The sequence below is a fragment of the Dermacentor silvarum genome, chromosome 9 (assembly GCF_013339745.2).
Source record: "Dermacentor silvarum isolate Dsil-2018 chromosome 9, BIME_Dsil_1.4, whole genome shotgun sequence".
Taxonomy (NCBI): domain Eukaryota; kingdom Metazoa; phylum Arthropoda; class Arachnida; order Ixodida; family Ixodidae; genus Dermacentor; species Dermacentor silvarum.
In genome coordinates, this window is record NC_051162.1 from 162,045,226 (window position 1) to 162,070,367 (window position 25,142).

Below are 25,142 nucleotides of genomic sequence, written 5' to 3' on the forward strand. Positions count from 1 at the left end.
CCAGCCATCAGAAATATAAGCAACACTAGCAAGGTCCACCCCAAGCAACAAAAACTGTATTCGAATTTTTGTTCAAAGTGAACCACCACGTTCAAGAGTAAAAAAAAGCCATGTAGCAATCACGTTTTCAATCAAAGGCCTGGTGGCAGGCATGTCATTGCGAAAGCCCTGTAGCACAGCCCCAATGGTACACAGATATAACGGAGAATGCAAGGACACGTAGCAAGCAAATGCAGTCACAAAGCAGCACACACGAAAGACACTAGGAAGACACTAGGAGAACGCACGGAAGATGCAACAGGGACACAAGGTGTTGGAAGTTGTATCGCTGAGTGTGCATGTCCTCGTCAGTACTTTTGTACCTGTAACAATGCTCTCACAAGTTTAGTAGCAGCTAAAATAGACACACCGAAACATTCGCTCGGGGAAGTCACTGTATAGCACAAATAAGACAAACACAAAGAAGTGACGATAGGACAGCACGAATGATAAAGTGCCTACACTGCCCTATCTAAGCCATGCTGTCTTGTCTTCAGATCTTTGTTACCATCTTATTGCACCCCGATGACTTCTCCGAGTATCAACCAGCTTGCCCATCGAGTGCTTTTGAGTAACAATCACTCACTTTCCGTTGTACTCTGCAAGGCTGCGCCGGGCCACTTTGAGAAGGAAGTCATCCGGATCCTCCACGTCCTCCTTGACCATCACTCTTTGCTGAGTCATCGCATCAACGAAATCCACCCTGCCCAGCGACGAAGTTCCGTTGCTGAGGAAGCCATTCGTCGAGCCGGAGTAACTGCCGATGTCGTAGACGAGCTTCTTGACAGTCGTCTCCTCGGCGCCCTGGATGTCGAGCGAGGTGTACAGGAAGAAGAGCACCACGGGGATGACGATGGCGAGGATCGGAAGGAAGTACTGACGCTTGGTGGCATGCCACCGCTTCCGAAACAATGCCGTGGCCTGCTGCGCTAGCAGCGGTAGGCCACTTGTGCGTTGGAACGTTGGGTATTCGTCGTCTGCAACGCAAACGTACCGGCACTCGTCAACCTTCTTCCAAAGCGCTGTGGGGAGAGCAAACGGTGAGAAACAGATTACAGCCCCAAGCAGGGACAGAGCAGGACACGCCCTTGCAAGGAAAGCTTGCCAACGTTTCATTGGAAGTTGGCAACAGGGCACAATGATTGCTGCAGTATCCAGCTCTGCCTGTATTCGTGCTGTATTCTGAGAGTAACTCCTTGTCAACTAGCCTCAAATGGCATGCTTAACTCTCTAGGAAGGGCAATAAGGGCTTGACATTAAGTCAAGCTAAATAATAGAATAATGGTTCAAGATGTCCAAAACTGTTCCTTACATTGTGAACAGAGCTTTTGAAAGCAAGAAAGCGAGGTAAAGTTTGAACAGGTTTAAGACTGCAATTTAAAAGTACTATGCCAGCTGCCATGCCTCGTTTATGATTAATAAGTTGTAGTCAACCACTAATAATTAAGAACAAAATGCAGTTTTGGGAATTGTGCTGGATTTTCCCATGAAATTTATCGATGGAAACCGTCAGTCCTTATCCACATTGCTCGCCAGCACTGTGTGTGCGGCGCCCTCTAAGTTTGAACTTCTGACTCAAAGGTGGCAGTACTTCCCAGCAGAAGATGACCTTTAACACTTTCCTGCCCACGGGAAAAGCAGCAGTTTTTGGGTCTAGGAAATACTTCTTTTTCTATCACAGAGCATGCTTTGTACTAAAGCGTATAGTATCAAAATGAAGAGGAATAAATTCTCTTTCTAATGATACTAGTCCCAACCAACATGTTTATTAAAGAGAATTTGGGGGAAAAAATCTCAATACATAAATTTTATTAAAAAGAAATTGAAAGAACAAGTCTCAAACAAAAATTTCAAAGCACGGAAAAAACATAATTGTTGCTTCGCACAGAAAAACCTGTAAAAAATTTCAGCGCATACATTTTCAACACAGCGGACCTATGCAATATTCCAGAAAATATCTTTCTACGCAAAAAATTTCTTGAGATATAAAAGAAAACGTTAAGCCTAGTGACTAGCCCTAGCACTACGGCAAGGTCAGCTCCCGGCCAACTTATCACCCGAAACTCGACTCCCCGCACAGCCGCTGGCAAGTGATCCCAACCGAAAGAGGTTAACACCATGCAGATAACAACTATGCCTTTTAGAACACGCAGAATATCTTTATATTGCCACCTAGTGTTTTGGGGAGAAAGCACACTGCATGGCAGCTTTGAAGCGGTGGAGCGAAGAAAGCGAAATTCCGTTCTGAATAATGACCAACTGAAGCTGTCTCCTGCATCAGTGCTGCTACCAAAGTCCAAGAACTCGCGCGCATATGCATTGGAAACTGTAGAAATGCAACATTTATGTGCACGAGCGGTGCGCGACACCGACGCCATCTTGGAAACTACGAGTGCTTAACGCGCCAACCATGCCCCTTCTCTGGAGACACCTCAAAAATCCACGTGTGGCTGTAGAACACGACTAAATAATTCCTAAACGCTGTAAATGGCACTAGCTCTCCAAGAGTGCTCGGAAATTGGCAAAATACGAATTTGCCACCGTCTATAGCGGGCTATCGATGAGAAAAGGAAAGTATTAAGATTGCCAGTTCACATTGTGGTATGTATCTATGCGAATGACCTTGTTCGTCATAGGGTGTCTAAACTGTGGAAGAATAGTGCAGCCCCTTACAGTTACAATTTTCTCAGTAATAAAGTCGTTTCTCAGCATAAAGAATTCAAGAAAATAAATTATGAGGTTTTACGTGCCAAAATCACGATCTGATTACAGTATAATCTCGTTACTACGAACCCCACATTAACGAACTTTTCAGAAATCCCCTGCTGACTTCTTATAGTCTCAATGTAAAAATATTTCAGTACTACGAACTTCAGAATACCGAACTTTTCAGAATAATGATCGTTATTCAGTTTCCGTGTCATGTTAACAACTCCTCAGTACTACGAACTCATATTCCAAAATTTGGGATTCTTAGATTTCAGTGTATCCAGTCATGGCAGCCTAAACAGGAGGCTAGCAGTAGAAAGCGGACGCCGCGGCTGTGGGGATGCGCAACTCTCACGTGTCCCCTGATGTTGTTTTTCCCGCATGGCTCCCGTCCCCTGTAATGCGGCTTCACCACATAGCTTTATGGCAGAGGAGATGCAGCGTACTACGAGAGATAGCGCTAGTGCTGCGCTGCTAACGCCACCTGACGGCGGGGGGGGGGGGGGTTACGCGGGTGCAAAAGGGAGAAGGCTGTTCCTGTTCGGGTTGGGGTCGGTGAGCGATGCGGACGTCCCGCACACGCGCCGATCCACGCGTCGCGAGACAGTCTCGCGTGGCTAGGAGCAGGGCACCGGTATGGACGAACACGGATTGTTCGAACATGCCACCGTTCGCGTGACCGTACACGTGAACGACTAGGCGATGGTGTCATAGCATGGGGCGAACATATTCGCTCGCTATCCGGTCGCGGTGAGTCGGACTTCCATGATTTGTCGCGCGCCCATGTGAATGTTCTATGCATAGTAATTCGGCTAGCATGTATTAGTGTATGAAAGGTGCAATAAATGCCCTTTTGAGTGTTTGCACTACTGTGTTGTCGTTCCTTTGTCTCAAGAGCACGTATGAGACCCCTACGGCGCACGGGCCTGGAAAACCTGAGACGGTGCCTGAGGGGAAAAAAAAAAGAACTACGGTGGCACACAGCATCGGCGCGTCGGAAAGCGGGGTGGCCGCCTCTCGAAAGCCCAATCGCCCACGCACGATAATCACTCCACGAGTTCCGAAAAAGACTCGAAAGCAGCGCGACTATCAGGCGAATTGGTGACAGCGGCATCATAGAGAAAGAAAGACTTTTTTTTGTTCCTCTATGGCGGCATGTCACGAGGGAATCAGCTGTCGATCGCGCGTGCCTTGCAGGTTCTTTCACGCATGCCTTTTCCATACCACCCAGCCCTCAGATGACACGCCGGCGTGCGTTGCATTTGATTCGTCCCCCTTGCGCTCTACAGCAGCGCAGTGCGCCTGAAGGCCCCGCGTGGACGGATATTTCGACATCGCAGCTCAGTAGAGCAGCGGGACCAGCGGGGCCAGAAGGTGCGCATCGGGTCGGGCATCACTGCAAAATACTCTGGCTCTCGACTCGCGCTTTTTTGTTCCAAGGCAGAGTCACAGTGGATGAGCTGCACAGTCAGGCGAGCCGTTCTTTCTGAAAAAATTCCCGAAGTGGCGATTGTCACGCGCAGGACCGTTCAAACACTAGCTGAGACGTCGACTCATCAGGTTTTGCGAGCGCATGTTCCGCCCAGACAAGTGTCGCCTAGCAACGAAGGCGAGCCTCTTCCTTCTTTCGCCCTTCTTTCCGTGCACCTCTTTCGCGCTGCCTGGGGCCGTAGTAACTACGCACGCAGAGAAATGTAACCTCTGTACTCCCAGGGTTGCCACTCGGTCACACTTCATACTTTCCGGGCGGTGTGAGTTACACGCGCTTGCGCTTTCAAATAGTTCAGGCGTCCGCCTCGAGCGAGACAGTTGCGGTGTTCACGGCAAGGATTGTGAAAATAAACAAGAAACACTGCGCTTTGGAGGCGACATGGAGCTTCCTTTTTGTCGGTAGTTTTCTCTGCGTCAGCATCTGTTTTGAGCGCGTCACTCTTCTACATGGTGCTTGGGTGGTGCATGGCGCCGGAATCTATGGCAAACAGCAACAGCGCGGGCCGAGAGCCAACAGCGATGTTTTCTTGGATAGCTCATATGGTCACTACTTATGACCTGATAAGTTTATGGGCGGAATGTTTAATTTCGGGACTTTCACACTAACGACTTTTCAGAATAACGAACCATTTAATGCCGTCTCCTGAACTTTGTTATATCGAGATTTTACTTTATCAGGTATGCTGTAGTGCAGGGCTCCAAGGCTAGTTTTGACCCCCTGAGTCAAAACTAGCTTGGATGTTCTTCAACCCTGGGGTTATTCAACGTGCACCTAAATCTAAGTACACGAACGTCATTGCATTCCACCCCCATCGGAATGCGGCCGCCGCAGCTGGGATCAATCTGTGAGCTCGAGTTTAGCAAAGCAACATCACAGCCACTATGCTACCATGGCGGGTCAGCATGAAACAATTAAGCATAAGACACCCTAGACTGATAAACTCATTAAACTGTTTGCCTTCAGTGTGTCCAGCTCACAAGCTATGACAAAACAGACAAGTGCTACACCCGAAAATTGAATTAATCTTTTAAGACACTGTGTACAGAATTCTGTACGCCAAGAAAGTGCATCAACAGCAATAGCATTGATGAAAGTAATGGTACTTGAAATGTGTTGCATACATGTTGAAACTGTTCTGATTGGAATCGTGTTGCAAGTTTGAATAACAGGTTGAAAATGTTTTAGTAAAACGAGTGGGAAGGTAGACAGTTGAGTGTATTTGCTCGGCCAAGTATGTCGTTGTATGTAGTGGGTGTACTCCTCTCAGTGTTTTTCAGTGTGTTGCATCAGGCATGATTTTGAAGTGCCTGGATGGGTGCTTTTCAAGCCTGCTAGACATGAAATGATCAATGTTCTCATATATAATGTTTCTGTAGTGAGTTTTTGCATGGAGCCCATGTTCTGTAAAATTGACAAAACTCACTAAAGAATTGAAAATTTTAAATTTATTCTGCAGCTGTATGCTTTTTATGATTCTGAATATGCAAGAAATGCGGTCCAAGTACGTTTACAATCAACAGACTTCATTGGCATCTGAAAGGGTTAAATGAAATCCATAATGAAATGCCAACTCTGTGAGAAATCGTGAAGGGACCAATCGTTTAACGGGATGCACCGTTTACGCCTGGCTCCCTTATTTAAGCAACACCCTGTACAAAGGGAAGGGCAGCTAACAGCTGTGTACACGCACCTTCCACCAGGCCACCCATGTGATCGGTGCCGTTGTGAGAGCTGGATGGCGCGCCGTTCATCTCGAAGCTGATGTCTGCCAACTCACCGACCCTGCAAGAGACAAGGTCAGTGCGCATCAGTCAAACCAGATTCTTGTAGCTGGGTAGCTTTTAAGGCCAAGATTTTTTCTACGAACGCTCCCAGACTTTTCTGATTGTGGCCTGCTGGGCGCTGGCACAGTCCTGCCAAATAGCCTCACACTTCCAAAAAAAAATTGAATTACGTGCCCGATGGTGGGATAGAACCTCGGTCCCCGAACACAGTAGCCCTATGCTTGAGCCATTAGGCCATAATCGCACGTATACTTCTATCGTGCCCACTAGCTCTCTGAGATGGTCCTTGCAAGTACAGTGTAGACCGCTTATAACGTAAGTCGCCGGAGTCGCGAATATCCGCACTATAAGCGGTACCGCACTATAACCAAAGCAACAATTTTCAAGGCCCGCACATATGCAAAACATGTGCACCGAGCCACCACGCGTATGCGACAGTCGAGGAATGGGGCTAGAACGTTTGCATTCAATTTACAGTCGAATCTCGTTAATTCGAACCAAATCACGCAGCGGCGCCTCCGAGTGGTATTGCTCCGGCACCGCCATAGATTAAAAGCTAAGGGGAGACCCCTCAATGTCGCGCGCGAACAAAAAAAAAATGAAAAAAAAAGAAAAAACGCGGCAGACATTTCACCCTCTTTTAAATGGCAAGGTCGCCGATTCTGCGTTGCGCCGGAACATGTGTGTACGTGCCGACGTCTCAGCCACGCTACCGTAGCCACGCGTAGAAAATGGCAGTGCACCCTTCTTTCTCCTTTATGCTTCCTCTACTTTCTGGTCACGTGTTGACCTTGCACGCTGCGGCTATGGCGCAGAGGGAAGCAGCGGCACTGTCTCAGGCCGGCCAACAAAACTACCCACGCCGGCAAACGCCCGCTTCCCGATAATGGCAGAAAATGAAACTTCGGGGAGCTGGCACCGGGCCGGCTGTAGCGGCGGCGCCTGCAAGGCAGCGGGCGCGCACGGTGTTAGTCGAAGGTGAGGGAGCTACGAGGGAAGGAGAGGGGAGCCACCAAAGCGGCGGAGTTGCCAAGGCGAAATCCGCTTCCCTGCCGCCCTCCTCCCTCACATTCCACGGTCTCTGTGTGCGCCCTTCGCCGTGCCGTGCCGGCGCCGCCCGCTCGCTCGCTGAAGTTTCGTTTACTGCCTGCCGTTATCGTGAAGCGAGCGTTGGCGTTTCGTGGCCCTCGCTCGCTATGCGCGGTGATATTTCACAACTCGACTCGCACTCAAGATTCTGGTTTCAGCCTCACTGGCTGTTCGTTCGCACCACGTGCCCTTCTCCTCCACTTCGTCTCTTCCTTCCTCGATCACTACTTAGGGCGTCCGTTTGAGGGGAGCGTTCGCCGTCTCCGCTGACTTCCGTACTCCCAGGCAGCGGCACTGTAACCGGTATTTCGTTTCCCGCAACTGCACTATAAGCGATACGTGTATACATGGAGTGCTATAGGAAAATTAACGGGAGTCTGAAAAGACCGCACTATATCCGGTCCTGCACTATAAGCGGTTACGTTATAAGTGGTCTGTACTGTATCACATAGCGTAGTGTGGGTTCATGAGAGCACATGCACGTGTGCCAGCTTCTTTTACACTAAGGACCAAGGAATGAAATGGGCAAATTTATAGCATTTGATGAACAAATTCCCAAAAGCTTCACACAGACATAGATTCCAAGATGTGCGTTGGAGCTGCATAAAGTATATTTTTAGTTTAGCTGGAAGCTTGCTTCGCAGCATTAGGTGGATACGGATGCTCGTGGCTATGTTTCTTTCTCTCCTGACCCAACTCAACTGCTTCTTTCGTTTGAACTCCTCTTCTGCAAACAAACAGCAAGAGTATCGGGCTCTTAACGTTCAACCTCAAGAGAGGACAGTCAAACCTCGGCTATTTATATCAGTGCAGATGAGTAGCCACAAAGTAAGCCAGAGAAACCTACATTTTATGTTGTCAATTCAGCATACAAGATTGATTGATCGGCTGATTGAGTGACATAATAATGGGTTAACTGAATTATAGTGGGTTGCTCTAATGATGCTCTACCCATTAGATCATGGTCTACCCAGTGACCAAAGTTGGTCTGACAGTTCGTTCAAACCCGGTTACCTCAGCACAGTGGTCAGATGCTTTACCAATTAGACCATAGATTAGCCAGTGAGCCAAGTTGGATTGAAAGAGGTTAAATACAATGGACACACAAACATACGTTCCCAAAGAATGCTAATTGCATTAAAAAAGCTGGTTCCAGAGATGATTTTTATCATCTTTAGAAGGATATTATCGATTTTTCAGATGTGTCAACTTGTCATTGTTGTGTACCAAGTTTTCATGCAAATCCAACAATTATTCAAACCATTTCCTTCAAAATTATTCAACACTATTACTAAAGCAGAACCACATTGATACGTTTTTCAAGGGACTGCGGAAAACAAACATAGCAGTGAGGAATGCCCTAAATCGCCACAGTACCATGTGAAACGTACCATGTTCCGTAACAGTGGCCATTTTCCACTCCTAGTATGCTTCACTGCACAACATGGCTGTAATGCAGCAAAGCTGATTTTAGGGAGCCAGCAAAACGCACAACCGCCGCGACATGCTTATAGGGACTGACGATCGCATATGGTCTGGCACTTGGCGTCTGCACCATCCCATTTACAAGACCGCTGCACTCGAAGGTAACGTAAAATGCAAGAACATTACAGAATGGTGACGTACCAAATGACAACGTAATACCTAGGTGTCAATGGGCTTTAAGTTGGGAGCCCGAAAACGCAATGTAGCAGCTGGGAAAAACCCAACAGCGAGGAATGTATTCTCTCTCTATCGACGGCGTTCCGCTGTATTCACTTCCGACTTTGTTTGGAACCATAAAATTGATGTTCACAGAAGCCTATTATTATACTAATACTGCGCTACTTATTTTTCTCTTCTTTCAACATATACCCAATGCCTGGTACACAAGTGGCTTTGTGTTTTGCGCTTCCATCAGGATGTGATCGCCACAGCTGGGAATGGAATCCTTGACCTCGTGCTGAGCAAGAGATTGCTGCATCCTTTGTGCCACAGTTGCAGGTCGCTTCAAGTGTTAAAACAGCCATTGCGTCGTTTTGAAAATTTGAAGATCTGGAATAGTACCTGATGAACACGTCCTCCATGGTTGTGACCGATATTCCGAGGCTCGCAATGCCGAGGCTTTCCTTGTGCTCTTCGAGGTTCTTCAGAAGCGGGATGACGTCAGACGCCGGCGGAAAGCCGAGGTTGAACATGGCTTCGTGGCCAATGTCCGAGGTAAGCTGGGCTGCCGGAATGGCCGAAGCGACCTTTTCCGTTACAACACCAAGGCTGAAGTCGCTTCCTTTAGCGATTCTCATGCGGTAGCCAGTTCCTGGAAAAGAAGGCAAAACTTGCTTTCTATGTCTCTTTCATCGTGTCAGTTTCCTTCTTTCAGCATTGCTTAGGCATTTTTGCTAGCTTCTGAAAATCAAAGCCTGTAACAGATGTTGCCTAATCAAGTGTTTGCCAGACACTTATTTAGCAAAAGACATGCACAGCACATCAAAAGAAGCACATGCAAAGAAAATAAATAAACAATGAAGTAACACACAAAACTAATACTGGCGCCACATAGGCCCAAAAGATGAAATTAAGTGCTCAATGCTCTAAAGTTTAACACCACTGATGAGGTGCCACACAGGTATACTTAACGGCATTACTCAAGGCCACCCCCCCCTTGCTGTGTTGTACATACTCCCAGCTCGTACTCCCAGGCCATCGAATGCTTACTCTTGCTCCCAATGTTTGCATTTACGGCTGCACATGGAAAATGTATCTGAGATAATTCTATGTAAAATACAGTTGAACCTGATATATCGAATCTGAAGGGAATCACAAAAAAGTTCGATGTATAGGTAATTCAATACATAAAATAAAAATCTGATACAGAAATTTTTCAAGGGGTTTTTACAGCTGTTTCATATACAAAATAATTTGTTATATGTGGGTTCGATGTATCCGGATTGGACTATGTGCCTATTCATGTTTTTAGTTGCACTTTTTGAACTTTTGCCTCCTAAATAAACTTTTCTGATGACAATACGATTGGTGAACAAACTTACTGTGTACACTGCAGCAAATTGTCATTGTGACATTTAATGACGCTGAAAATGTACACATAGCAGCAACTTTGGTGTAATGGCATTAGAAAACTTAAGATTCGAGACTAACTGGCATTAACCTCACCCAAGTGACCGGGGCATAGGAGTCAGGGCCCTTACGCTACTTGTTCACAAGATCGTGAACAAGAAATGCGTAGCGACTGCGAAACATAATTTTTGACTGTTCATTTCTTTCTGACGAGTGCTTAATTAGATTCGGCAAGCAGCCGTTGGTGCAAAGTGGGGGAGCCACCAACCGTATCGCTTCTTGAGAAACAGTGGCGAACCGCAGCACTGCAACCTGCCGTGTGCCACAAACGCGATGCGATCGCCCAACGCGTCAGCCTCCTCCATGTAGTGAGTGGTCAGCAGGATCGTCTTGCTCCTGCGCAGGTTCTGCAGCAGGGTCCACACCGCGCGACGTGCCTGTGGGTCCATGCCCGCTGTCGGCTCGTCCAAAATCAGGATCTGCAAGTGGACCCAAAGGCCACGAGTGAGGACAAGATTCCAAAAGCATTTTTTAAAGTGAAACTTTCTTTGCGAAACCAACCCGCCTTTGAACCTTCCTGACCTAACTGCTAGGCACTGTTGCTGTCTTGCTCAATAGGTCCCTACCAAAACAGAGACAATACATTTCCAAAAAAAAAGGGGCACAAATAAGCATAAACAAGGGCTTTTTGCAGCTCCTTTACAAAACTCACCTTGCAGCATCTATTTTACTTTTTTATACTTTTTAAGGCACTTCTTTTGTTAAGCCCTCCTGTCAAGTAAAATGAATTTATTTACAAGGCTTTGTATTTTTGAAGAACCCACACAAGCTTGCCCCTGCTTCATTTTAAGCTGTCTCGTGTCGGCTGTGTGGAGGGGTACGGGCTCCAGTCCTGTCACACACTTTTTCTCAATCTCTTTCTTTACAATTCGAGACGCTCTCGTCACTTCTTTTACGGTGTGCCACAAGAAGCTTCTTTCGAATTTGCTGTTCGTTTGCGTTGTTGCCTATGGTACAGGACAGCAGCCAGCGCCACTACAATTAGGAATGCGACCGGGGGCGGCAGAACAGAAAACAGCCGCAGCGCGGCCTCACCTTGGAGTCTCCAATCATGGAATTGCCGAGCGAGAGCTTGCGCTTCATGCCGCCCGAGAGGCTTTTCGCCAACGCCGAGCGCTTCTCGGTGAGGTCGACGCTTGTGAGAACATCATTCACGTGCGCCTTCCAGCTCACTTCTGGGCTTTCCTTGAGCTGCAAGTCAAGTGAGAAATGACCACGCTGCCGCAGGCCTATGAGGCTAACATGCAAAGACAGCTTATCTTTGTAAGAGTAAGAATATCAAACACTGATTGCTTGATTGACTGACTGACTGGAATTGACATCTTAAGCAACACAACCACTATCATGAATGCCGCAGCGGGGTCTGCGAAATTATTTTGACAACCTGGAGTTCTTTAATGTGCGCCCAAAGGACAGTACATGAGTGTATCTTTTGTTAATTGCGCCCCATCGAAATGGGGCCGTTGTGGCTGGGAAACGAACCCATGACCTCGTGATCCGCAGCGCAATGCCATAGCCACTGAGTCACTCGGGCAGGTCACCCTCAAGGACACATGCAACGCCAGAGAGGGATGAAAGAAATAAGGCCAAATCATTAACAAAAAAGAACAGAAACTAGTGCACCGGTATAGCTGGCACCAGTAACAATGTTTATACCTGAACTTAAGCCCAATGCAATCACTGAGCGGAGAGGGAGCTAATCTGGCAGCACTTGTGCACCGGCCACGACTCGTTGTTTTGTTTGCCAATAGATGATGCCAAAAGCAGATGTGCTTTCTTTAGCTGTCGGTTAATGGCGCTGTAGGCAGCCGCCGCAGAGCATAGGCCACGCGCTCGCGTGTGCCCTTGCATAAAGGTCGATATTGTACATGCTACAGGGTAAATGCCTCCAAATGGAGAGAATTGAAGAAGCAAGTTGCTCCTGTGCTCAAGTTATGTTCAGGATCTGTGTCATGAAACAAACAGTTCTGAACTAGTGCTCATCCCAATGCATGTGTTTTGGTGGTGATCGTTTGTGTCATGCTAAACTCCATGCACAAGAAGCACATTAACTGGCCTAACTAAATGTTCTACACTAGAAACAGTTTCTTCTTCTTCTTCTTGTTCCTGGGGTTTTATGTGCCAAAACCAGTTCTGATTATGAGGCACGCCGTAGTGGAGGGCTCCGGATTAATTTTGACCACCTGGGGTTCTTTAACATGCACTACAACGCAAGCACATGGGAGTTTTTGCATTTCGCCTCCCCCGAAATGCGGCCGCCGCGGCCGGGATACGATCCCGCGACCTCGGGCTCAGCAGTGCACCGCCTTAGCTGACTGAGCCACCCCGGCGGGTCCTACTAGAAACAGTAAAAGTGCAAATAACGATATGGCAGTATTCCCGACAATAATTGATATGAACTTTGAGGTGAAGTAACTTTTATTGCAGACCATGCCAAGTTCACTGATTCCTTAATCCGGGACTACAATTTTTCGCGATAATGCAAGTATCTTTGCTGACCTTTACAGATTCATACTTGCATGGTTCAAGGACCTACTGTACAAGTGTTCCGTATAATCTTGTGCAATGAGCCAGATTGCTAGAAGCAGCTTCAACATTTGTGACACTAAAAACAATGTTCATAAATCTGTATTTATTAGAAGCAAATAAAGAAAAACTACATTGGCCTAGGCAACATTGAATAATAAACGTCTTAAGAATTGACTATAATATGAGATACAGTGGATCATGGATCTATCAAACTTGGATATACCAAATTATTGCCTGTATTGAACGGTTGTAACATCCCCTAGGAAATCCTATGTAAAAGTGTAGCACTTTAACACGCGTATATCGTCCCGCTCTGTGTGTTTCTTCCTTGTGTGTGTCCTTTTAGCTCTCTAAAATCATGTTTTTCCATAAGACACCAACTTGCCCAAGAAGTATTTAGTATATCGTGCAGTTCACCACCAGATTCAAAATATTGAATGCTGTGATGCACTGTGCCCCTGCAAGTGCGCTTCTCTTAATGAATCCGCAATCACTTCTCGCTTCATCACAAGTACTCAAGCCACCGAAACAGCACTGTTTTGGCAGATGCTGTCACACTGAATCTAAAGGGCAGCAGCAAAAATGAGCAAAGTACGTCTCTCAAACTATGGATGCATACCTAACAAGCTCACATTGCTTAAAATACTACACAAGATACAAAAAAAAAATACAACTGCATAAAGAAATACTAAAATACCGTTTTATTGGTCAGAAACTTAGGTGAAATGCACAACAAACACATCCCAATAGCAGTACAACAAACTCGTTACCCCTTAGATGTTCAGGGCTGGGCGAGCTCCACAGCCGTTTCTCTCCCCTACTTTTCATGATCTCAGGAGATGGTCAGAGATATGCGGAGTTTTCAGATGAGCGTAAGTTGGGCCAATTTTATATTTTAAATCATCAATATATCAAACTATTTAGTGATCCCCTTCGAGTGCAGTATATCCGGGATCTACTATAACAAAATAATGTAAGATAAACTCAGCTAATAATAGTAGGCTACAGTGTAGACCGCTTATAACGAAAGTCGCCAGAGTCACGAATATCCGCACTTTAAGCAGTCGCCGCGGCCCGTATGCTGTATGCGCGAGTGAAAGCGAGCAAGGGTGAGCCGGCGATCGTGGCTCAATCTGGCACACACAAGGGAGGAACGCGGTAAAGAAGCGCGCCATCTTCCCTCGCACGCAAGGCTCTCGGGGGAGGGTAGGGAGGGGGGGGGCGCGCAGCCACCGGGGTCACTGTATCTTGAAAGCCATCTGCGACGGGGGCACAGTCTGCCGTGCGCTGTTTTCGGAGCTTAGTTCGCGTTGATGCGAGACGCAGCACGAAGGTTAAATCGCTCGCTGCTGCTGCCATGCTTCCTCACTAAAGTGTTTTGACAGCGGGTTTCTGCGGTCATTGAGTGACATTTGTTCAACTTTGCTTGTGCACGTGTGACACCATGCTTGTTAATGCACAGAGAGCCGCGGCGCCGGATGCTCTTTCGCGCGTTCCCGCCATTGCATCATTCTGCCCACTCCACGCGAGGTGTGCAGGGAAGCGCGACCGGCGCAGAGGGTGAAAAATAGGAATGGAGCTATTCACGCGCCAGCAACATTGTAATGCGCCTGGAACACTGGTTGCGTCGTGTCGCGTACAGATGCTGGTTGTTCGCCACCGCGACGTTGCGGAGCTCGACAGTGCGCGCGTTATGCCCGAGTATATCTGCGGCTTGACGGGAGCGTTCGCCGTCTTGGTTGACTGCCGAACTTCCAGGCAGCCGCACTGTAACCGGCGTTTCATCTCCCGCAACTGCACTATAAGCAATACACGTATACATAGAGAGCTATGAGAAAATTAATGGGAGTCTGAAACAACCGTATTCTATCCGGTCCTGCACTGTAAGTGATCACGTTATAAGTGGTCAATACTGTACTAAGCAAAAATAGTTATATAAGAAGGGCAGCACCCTAGGTCTGCAGACAGTGTAGGGGCAGGCCCATGCTAATAACTCATTTGACTTCTTGGCAATTGCTAAACTGCTGACACTTTCTGACATAAGAAATGTCTACTAACAAAGCACGTCTCTAGCAACAGCAGAACAACGATAACGCGGACAGCATGACAAAAGCAGAAGGTTAGCAGTGTAAATCATCTTGCCAACACTACTCACGCTGTAGAAGAAGTACAGGTGCTCCTCGACCGTCAGCTCATCGAAAAGGACGTTGTGCTGCGGACAGAGGCCAAAGCTTTCCCGCGCCTTCTTGGTCTGGGTCTGAATGTTGTAGCCATTGATGTGCACCTGACCGCGAGTGGGTGGGAACAGCCCTGAAATGAATAGCAAATAAAAAAACATTTTGTGGCACAACATTATTGCCGTGATCAGCAGCAGCTGTGGTGGCAGCCAACGCTTCTTTACCGGCGATCTTCAGCAAACCCTGTCTTGTGTCATTCGCCTTCATTTTATGCTCACAAAGTTCCTCATCTCATCACAGAATCTAATCCACTGCCACACTTAACTGTGGATTCCTGCCTTTAGCAACCTATTCTGTTACTCTGGTATACCACCGTTTATATGCTCGCTGCATTACATGACTTGGCGAACTGTAGAGCACTTTATAATAGTGATAACAGGCTGACGTTTAAAGCCAAGAGGAAATGGAATACAGCAGTATTGGAAACTTGGCGAGTTTTAGGTCACCTTATCGACAACTTTGCCTTTTTGGAGTCCTTGCGACTTCTTTAGTGGTGTAAATGGCCAGCAACTTCCCTAAAAAAACATTGGCTTGGTTGAATGCTTCACTCTCACTTTATCCGAAGGGGAATATGCACACATCTATTTGTTGCTACTTTTAAGGACGCAGCAAAGTGCTTATTGGCTAGCCCTCCGCGTGCATCAAAACTTATGTTTTAGGCAATGCACAATCTTGAGATCCGATACTCTTGAAAAAGCGCCAGTTGTTTTCCTCTTTTTCACATTCTGACTGTTAACTCGTTAAAGCAGAAGGTGATTTAAGGCTACAGTTTTAAAAATAATAAAGACGTCTGAGAACAACTAAAACATTAAGAGAACAGAAAATTTTAAGCAAGTCATCATCATCACCATCACTTCGCAACTTTTCACTGAAAATGAAATGTTTTGGGCTGCCACCTGGCAACTTTGTCCAAACATAAATTACTAACACTGGAATACAATCTAACCTTGATATAATGGACCAAGGTATAACAAATCACCAGATATACCAAAGCAAACCTAAAATGTTCTGTTACCGTAATCAGCATGTAACTAATTCATATATGTTTATAACCAATATCAGATATAACGAAGACATTCTCACGTCGCATGCAACTTTGCATAATGAGGTTAGACCGTTACAAGTGTGTAAACATTATCCCTCACGTGCGTAGAATAAAAGCTCCAAAAAATGACAACATAGGGTCACTCGTGCAGCAAGTTCAGAAGCTACACAGACCGACACATGTAGGCAAGGATTAGACATGAAGAATAGGGAAGCACTCTTTCATCTGTGGCACCTTTTCCCGTCTTTGCTAGCAGGAGTTGTCTACTTATTGCTGTGGTTTGCAAACAGTTACACATTTATGCAGATATGTCCATGCATTATTGCACTTGTAAAAAAGCAAGAACCAGAATCCCAAGTCTTGAGTAAGCTTCTCAGAGAAAGAAGAGAAATATGCCTGCTACTTTAGACCCTTAGCAATCCGGAAGTTTATGCTTTTCCACCTGCTGTGTGAAGGAGGTTTTTCCAAAGTGCATCTAAGCGACACATTAGCAGCCTTAAGATGCAAAGGTATTTATTGGTGATGTGTCAGTGAACATCTTTGCGATTTATTTTCAGAATATTCAAACAAAATTAATAACCATACTAATTAGTGATTTGGCCTCTTCGGCACTTTCATCATCACTAAAACACATCTCATATTCAAAATAGGAGTCTTCATATTCAGAGTTCATGAACACCTTTTGAATTTCTTCATCATTCGAAAACTGCATGTGCTTCTAGCATCGATCCACCATGTCAAAAAACAAGAGACCCGAGCTTGGAGATGGGTGAGCAAAAACGAAATACATAGAAAAGATAAGCTCCATCACGACACCTGTCGTATGCGAATAATAGCTACCACGCAATATCAGTTTAACCTACTTCTGTATAGATGGTGCGACCAGTACTTGGGGGTTCTACATTAATAGAATGTCTCGTGAAAGGAAGGGTGCGAGTGTAAATTGTGGCATGGGTTTACTCAGACATGGTGAGCAGTGGACACGAAATTCAGGTGAGTTGACTAGGGCACAGCAATAAAGAGTTAAAAGCACCAGTGCCACCAAAAGTTTACACAATCCAACTCTTGTGAGAAAACTTAGATTCCACATACTCCAGGCACATAAGCCAGAAATTCAGAGACAGGTTCTAGAGTTTTGCCCCTAGACATTGGACGCATACCACCCCATCTCTGAGCCCTTGATATTCATCATCAGCCTATTTTTCATGTCCACTGCAGGACGAAGGCCTCTCCCAATGATCTCCAAATAACCCTGTTTTGCGCTGATTCCAAGCCATACTGCAACTCTAGTGGTCCACCGGTTATCTGCCCTGCGCATTACATAGCCTGCCCAGCTCCATTTCTTTCTCTTAGCTTCAACTAGAACATTGGCAATCCCCGTTTGCTCTCTCATCCACACCACTCTTTTCCTGTCTATGAATGTTACGCCTACCATTTTTTCATTCCACTGCTCCTTGCGCAGTCTAAGGACTGCCCTATATGTTTCTTCCTCCTTGACATTGACAGTACATTAAAACAAACACTGACGCAAGCTGTCCTCTCTTGAACCTAACCTGTGATCATGTTCATGGTGGTTGTCTTGCCAGCGCCATTGTGCCCCAGGAGGACCGTCAGCTGGCCGTCAAAAATTTGTAGAGACAGGTCGTCAACAGCCTTCTTGTTGGTGCCTCTAAATTTCTGTGAAGTGATGAAAAAGAACTTGATGAAACAGCACTAAGGCAAATAGAGATATAACTTGGCTATATTGAAATGGAATATATCAAAACAACTGGGCTAGTTGGTTGTGACCTTAACTTGCTGTGTATATATATATATATATATATATATATATATATAGTCTTTTGCAAGCTTCAAATACAAAATCAGTTACAAAGTGATGTATCCTGATGTCAGTGCAAAAAAATTGCTTCGGCATCAACGTCTTTTAATTCGCATTGCTGGCAACATACAAAAGTGTACCGATAGGTCCTCGAGACAGTTCAGTAGAGGACAACGACAGATCTGATGTGAACTCCATGTGGGAGCCTCCGATGAGCATTGCAAATTGGTGCCTTGTCAGCAGTTGCATAAAGATGCTGATGATATTGAAAATACTCTGTATGACATTAATTATTCGATTGATCTTTTTTACAGAATTTAATGCCCTAAATCAAAGTGTGGGCTACGAGTGACAACACGGTCGAATGCTGCGGGTTCAATTTGGCCACCTGGGTTCGTCTAACATATGCTTAAACCATAAAATTAAAATTAGATTATGAAGTTTAACGTTTTGAAGCTGTACGGCTGGCTATGAGGACGCCATAGTGGAGGCCTCCAAATAAATTTTTACCACATTAAAAAAAATTAAAAGTTGAGAATTTTTAATGCACACCCAAAGCACAGTACACAAGCCTTTTTACATTGCACATCCGTCGGAAAGCGGCTGCATCTGCTGGGAATTGAACCTGCAATTTCCTGCTCATCAGCACAACACCACAGATATTGCACTGTGTAGGATGACGTTCGAGTGAGCACTAGTTCTGCTATTTACTGTATCCTCACGTTTCACCTGCGCTGTTAATATGCTGCCATAGCTTTCTTCAGATCTTGTAACCTGAATGAGGTTATGGAGCATGCACTACCCCTGCTCACCTTGGTCACGTGAGAGAGTGCAATGGTGGTCTGCGCATCTGATGGCGGAGGCTCGAAGACGCTGTCGGTGTCATTGACTTCCTGGTCAGTGATGCCTTCGTGCTCGCTGTCGTGTTCCAATGACGAGTACCAATAGGATTTCTAAAAAGCGCAAAGTAAACAGTGAGAGACTTTGATTTGACATGCAAGCTGTACTGCCCTATGTGACATAAAGCTCTCGTGTGTTTAAAGGATTGCTGACTGAATGACTGAGCGAATGACAGACTGATGAAGTTACTGATTGATATTAGAATTCTTTAGCCTGTTGGCATACGTATTGCAGTTTACGGAATACTGAAACACCGGAGACACGGACGGCAGCAACAGAGCTAGTAGTGACATCTTGCGGCAATTTGCTCAACTACAGAGCATCTGAAATGATTTTTACACACAAGTGTAAATGGCTATGCTCAATGAGGGCCGTCGAGGGGTAGTGTGAAGCTGCGAAGGAAGTGGAAGAGGAAGGCACTTGGGCTGGAGAAGAGAATCGTGGGCTAGGGAAAGTACGAAGGAGCACACTGAGCGCGCGGCAAACCAACGCCACCTAGAGCAAAGTCTAGGTGGCATTGAGCGAAGCGGGGAAGGAGAAAACAGGCGAATTTTGCGGAGGAGGAGGGTAGGCGGTAGCGTGCTAGGTTGACCTCCTGTGGCAGTTGCTATGGGTGATGTCTGCGGAATAGGCATGAAGGGTTTGTCTCGTGATCACACCATATGCTGTATGTGCGAGTGAAAGCGTGCAACGGTGAGCCAACGATGGCGGCTCAATCTAGGGTACGCAAGGGAGGCAGCGCGCCGTATTCAGATAACTGATCGATAACTGATCACAGTGGCGCACCGACGGGGGGGTTTCGGGGGTTCTAACCCCCCCTCTGAGGCCGACTTAACCCCCCTCTTTTGTTTAACCCCTTTTCTTTCCTTGCGCATTTGGGTACTGCAACTAAGATATAAGACGCGCAATCGTCTGCACACTCACAAAAAGCGCATTTTTTGACAATTTCCCGTGAAGAAATTGAAATTAGTGCTATTTAGATGGTATTGGCAAACTGTCAACCCCCCCCTGGCAGAGATCCTGGGTACGCTACTGACTGATCAATAACTTCTGAAGTGCTGCTTCAAACAACTGATCAATTCATTCACTGATACAGAAACTGCAATATGCATGAGTCATCAACAAGACAAGAAGCATACATATATGCGCAAAAGAAGGGATGTAGTACTACATGCACAGCCCGTTTGCACATACGTACACCGATCGACTGCACATTCAACTTGATTTTGCACATTGGTTTAAAAGTTGGTGAGGTTAGCAGTGGGGCTTAGCAGGAACACTGCCATATTGTTCCTTTTTACTAGTATTAATAAGTGTAAACAAGAACAATGGGCTAGGCCTGGATTGCAAACTGATTTTTATCAGCAGCAAACTGAACAAAAGGGGAGCATGCACGATTCTCGGATCTACATCTGCTTAAAACCGAGGTACATTTTAAAAAGAAAAATATATATATAGCCTGCCGCAGGCAATGGTGAAACACTTACTTCAGGGTGGCTGGAAATACCTGTGCTAACAAAAAGAGTGTGAGAAAACCAAAAACTTAGTGCACAACACAATTTTTCCGTGCAGAAAGCTTCGCATTTAAACCGCATAAGTAGGCACAGAACGCTAGGCTTCGGCCAAGTGATTACGCACAACTAGTATAATGTACATAATGCAAGCCATTAGAAGGGGGCTGACAGCAGATTTCCATTACAGCAGTTTTGAGTTAGAAAAAGACAGAATAGCAGAATATAAAGAGAAAAGAAAAGACTAATTTAGCTGAGCACTGTAATACATTTACGTGTGATCTCCGACTTAGCGAGATAATGATTCTTGGTAGAAATAGAAACACAAATCCACAACTGACACTAGCAGAAGTTTGCATTTTAATATCAAAGAGAGAGAAAGCTTTTCTTGACACATACTAGCTGACACCTACATTGTGATAATCTTGTTTCGCGCAAGCGCTCTGTTCCATCTACACCCTACATATTTATTGGCCCATGCCGGTACATAAACAGTGCGAGTGTAGCGCTTGTTCTTGGTACCTCTCCAGGTTACTGTGATTATCGTGTGCTACTAACTGTTCCATGCATGTGTAACATGTTAGGCCATGAAAAAGTCTTACTAGCCTATGGGCAATTCAGTGCTGTGGTGATTGTCATACATATCAGGACACACAGGTTGGCACATTCGCACACACTCATTCCAGGTGTGCAAGTGTATGCGAGCGAATGTGAATGTGCACACCAGCAAGTGCCATTCAGTGATCAGACAAGTTTGACGAGTGTATACCTGCAGAAAACATTGCTCAGCGTGAGCTAGTGTGATTTAAACTTTTGAGGATCACCGGTGTGCATGTTTAGTGGCAACTGATTTATCTAAAAAATGCACCTTTTTGAAACGAAGCGCCACCTAGTGTCCCTTCTGGAGGTGCTGCAATTTTGCGTCACGTCTAGAAAAAATTCTTGTTGAGCTGCCACCCCTCAGCTTCCACGAAAACGAACTTTTCCCTTCATTTGTAGTGGCTGCCACAGCAGTAGTTTTGGAACAATCCCGCTTCAATTGGTTTACTGCCGCACGCCCTCGCTTGCGCACTTTATAACCGGTATCCTTGCGCATTTCGTTTTGAGCTATGCTCGCCGTAAAAAGTTATTTGCATCTTGTTATCACTCAAAGCATTACTGCAAGATGCTTGCCCGCATGGCTCTCCCATAGGTGTGCGATTACCGTTTAAAAGTGGGCGCTCGCACTGACGATACTGCCGTGCGTTCATCACATTTTACGGGACACACGAGAAGCGATCGAATCTCGTCTAGCGATGAAACAATTGATAACTGCGCCCTTTTATCACTTGCTTTTCTGACGAGTACACCCCACTGAGATTGGTTGCAGGTGCTTAGCATGCAAGCCTTGCTTTTGCTATGGAAGTGTGTCCTCGGGCCGTATTCTCTAACGATCCACTTCATTGTCTATTCCTGTGACTCCCTGTCATTGGTTCGGACGTGGTTCGGAGGCCGCCTTGCTTCAGTCTTTGCTATGATCACACCCTTGGCGCAACACATAATAAAAGTAGAAAATTACTAAATAGAATGTTTCAAAATATGGGACCCTAGTGTGTCAAACTTATTTAAAACATAAAAATAGGTTTTGTTCATTTATTCACAATCGTAAAGAAATATTGATGCAAGTTTACCTGTGTATTCAACAATAAACTATATATAAAACTGCACATTTATAACAAAATTTATCGTTTTATTGTCACATAAGAAAACATTTGTGTGTTTTTTCTCGAAACAAGTCATTCTGAAGAATTTAAATCTGCACTAAGAAAATGTGTCCCTAGGGAAATGCATTTCCCAAAAACATGTGACCCGCGGAAGACTAATGTTGCTGAGATATGGCCAGGACCAAAGACGCACTGATTGTTTTGTGGAAGCGACCATGTGTCGACTTTTTGCACCAAGAAGCTGTGTCAATAAGTATGGTTCACTGACATAAAGGCACTCATATTAAAACCCAGAAAATGCAAGTATGTACCAAAGGGCGTTTTACTTCTGTTAGTGTGTGTTCAGCTATCCCCGTTATTTTAAGTGTATACTATAGTAGCCAGCTCATGTCAAACGCCTCCATCCCGTAATCAAGGCAACATGCTTCCCTACACGACACCTATAGTGACATTTCGTCCACAATATTTCTGTCCAGTGGGTGAAGAAATCTGTCCATACTGCACTTTCTTGTCAGGTGACTGCTGGTGGCAAGTGACACCACTACCTCCACATGTGAAAAGGAACTGGCAGTTCATGCGATATTGAAATGTGCACGAAACCGAGGTAACCCTGCCGATCAGGTCAAACAAACACGACCATAAATTTGCCCATGTTTTCAGTGCGTATGTCCAGGTAGAAACACAAAACCACCCAACCATGCATGTGAAATACCTCTGCTGCATTGAAACCACAGCACCGATGCATATATATATATATATAAAAATATACAGTGAATGTCCAACTTTTCGGACTCCCAATGGACCGCGAAGACGTCCAAAAAATTGCGTAGTTCAAAAACCAATGCATGTCTTTAGCTGCCCTCAAGGGCTAAAATCTCCACAGCAATGTCCGAAGTAGCTTTAAAGGCCTGTCAGTACATTTAGGCATCTCGGAGCTTGTAAGCTTGTACTGTGACAGGAAACGGTGAGTGTGAGCATGCATAATTAATTTATGACACATTCAATTATTAATTAATAATAAGACATCTTTTTGTCCCATAACTGTGTCCCTTTGCACTGTTGGGATGCTTCACCGCAATACATTGCTTATGCTTTACCGCGTAACGCCACTGTATTGCGGCAAAGCTGACTTGCAGAAACCGGCATTATGCAATTTCTTAGACCCCTTGCCGGGCTTTCCGCGCTTTGACGCCGTCAACAAAGATAACGAAGCCGGAATTGGCACCATTGCCGACAGCAGCGAATCCTTTAAATGAAAACCATGGCACTGAAGAGCAGGAAGCTTGATGGCGAACGTCGAAGCAGTTAAGCCTAACGACACCACAAAACGACTACTATGGTTCCCAAAGAATCGGCAAGCGAGAGCGCTGGTTCGTGGCTACGAGATGACCAATATGGCGACAGCGGGGGCTTCAATTAATGCCATTTCAGACCTGCGATTACAGCAAAACGTCCGAAAAGTCGGACGGCGAAGAGTTTCAGCGTCCGAAATTTCAGACATCCATATACATTGGCTCTATGGGGTACGTGGTGGTGCCGTGAAGGCATCCTAGGGCGCTATATCGTAAAATGATTCCAAACTGTTTTGATTCCGAACTCCTGACATCAAATTTACGTAACCACCGACGCAAACATCGGGTGGTGACCCGCAGCGTTGTCTGAACAACCCAATCAAACACTCTCCTCGTTTATAGGAGGTCACCTTTGTCCGCTTTCAAAACCAATAACATTGTCTACATTTAGCGGTTTTTCTTATCTAATTGGCTGGCAAGAGGCGAGGAGCACGCTCTAGTGGAGAGGGTTTCGATGGGGCCGAGCCAGCACTGTGAAAATAGATAACCGCATGAAGAGGGTGGTGCTGGCTTCTCCGATTGGTCCGCTTCGCCTTACTTAGCTTGCGGTGGCTGGTCGAAAATGGCGGCGGCGTGCAACGGAAGGATAAGAATGCCGCTAAAACGGATCCTCAGCAAAGAAGAGTTGGCAGAGCGATGTCGTATGCGTGCCGAAAGGGCTCGATAACATTTTACTCCCACGTAAAAAGGTTTATCATGCCCAAATAAATACAGGTTCACCGGCAGGTGCGAGTAGCGAGGGCTTGAGCGATCAGTGGGAAGCCATCTTCTATTCCTTCCGGAACGGCGCAGTATGTGGCTATTCAGAAAAATTTTCAGTTTTGTTCGGCATATTAATGCATTTTTTATCGCAGACACGTGACTTTGACGTGGTGAGTTTTCACTGTTTTGTGAGGTCGCGTGACAGACACGCGAAGTGGGCGTAGCCAGAAAACATTGGACCAATAGCAGAGGGCAAATGGTGAAAAGGCGTCAAATCAGGAATGATTATTTTTCTTATGTGTGGTTTAATCATGCATAATCAGTGTGTACACGTTATATCAGATGGGGAGCTATTACGGTTTTCGTGACGTCGTGTGACAGACAGGCGAAGTTGGGAGTGGCCCGAAAATGTTTTGACCAATCGTGGAGGCCGATTGCAGAAATTGGAATCAAAACAGTTTGGAATCATTTTACGTTATATCACCCCTAATTATCAGATATCAGGCATGTGCGAAAAATCGGTCGTTGACGGTATCAGGAACATTGCAAATCAGTTTTGTGGAAGCTCACAAAGTGAAGACATCAGAGAAAAATTTGTTATCCACCGAAATCTTTATTTTTGAGAAACCCACAGGGGTTTTCCTTGTAGCTTTGGCATTTGTCGGGTATATGATCACATGAACATGCGAGGAAAGAATATAATTCAGAAAAAAAAAGATTGATCGTAAAAAGCTTGGCCTGAGGAAAATGTACAGACTGAGAATGCAACAAGGAAATTCTTCTGTGCTTTTCACTAGCAGCTTTGCTAAGTAGACTCGACCATAATGTCACCGAGCAAGTGACAAGATTCAGGAAAGTCAATGAAGTTGTTCTGAAACTTCGAAAATTACATTTGTGGTGTGAACTTTAGCAAATTTTGTTTAAAATTTAGCTTATATGCCTAGTCTGCATTGTGGCTCTGATAAATTAGCGTTTTGGCGAATACAGTGCGAGGCTCCTCGAGAAAATTTCTAAGCCCCAATTTCAAATGAGTTATCTGTGCAGCACAAGAAATGAAAATGATGCCTTCAACACATGTGACAAACCTAAAACTGCTCTTAAGCAACTCGAACTCACT

General features: G+C 45.6%; 1 protein-coding gene across 1 annotated transcript in view; it reads right to left on the bottom strand.

Annotated features, from left to right (window-relative positions):
* Positions 1 to 25,142, bottom strand: part of LOC119464607 (phospholipid-transporting ATPase ABCA1-like) — a 112,527-nt gene that overhangs the window by 43,853 nt on the left and 43,532 nt on the right. The window contains 8 exon segments of the mRNA XM_049655996.1: positions 626 to 1,061; positions 5,931 to 6,022; positions 9,160 to 9,409; positions 10,436 to 10,646; positions 11,263 to 11,418; positions 14,912 to 15,066; positions 17,592 to 17,715; positions 18,670 to 18,810. Of these exon segments, the coding sequence (XP_049511953.1) occupies positions 626 to 1,061; positions 5,931 to 6,022; positions 9,160 to 9,409; positions 10,436 to 10,646; positions 11,263 to 11,418; positions 14,912 to 15,066; positions 17,592 to 17,715; positions 18,670 to 18,810 (1,565 nt within the window).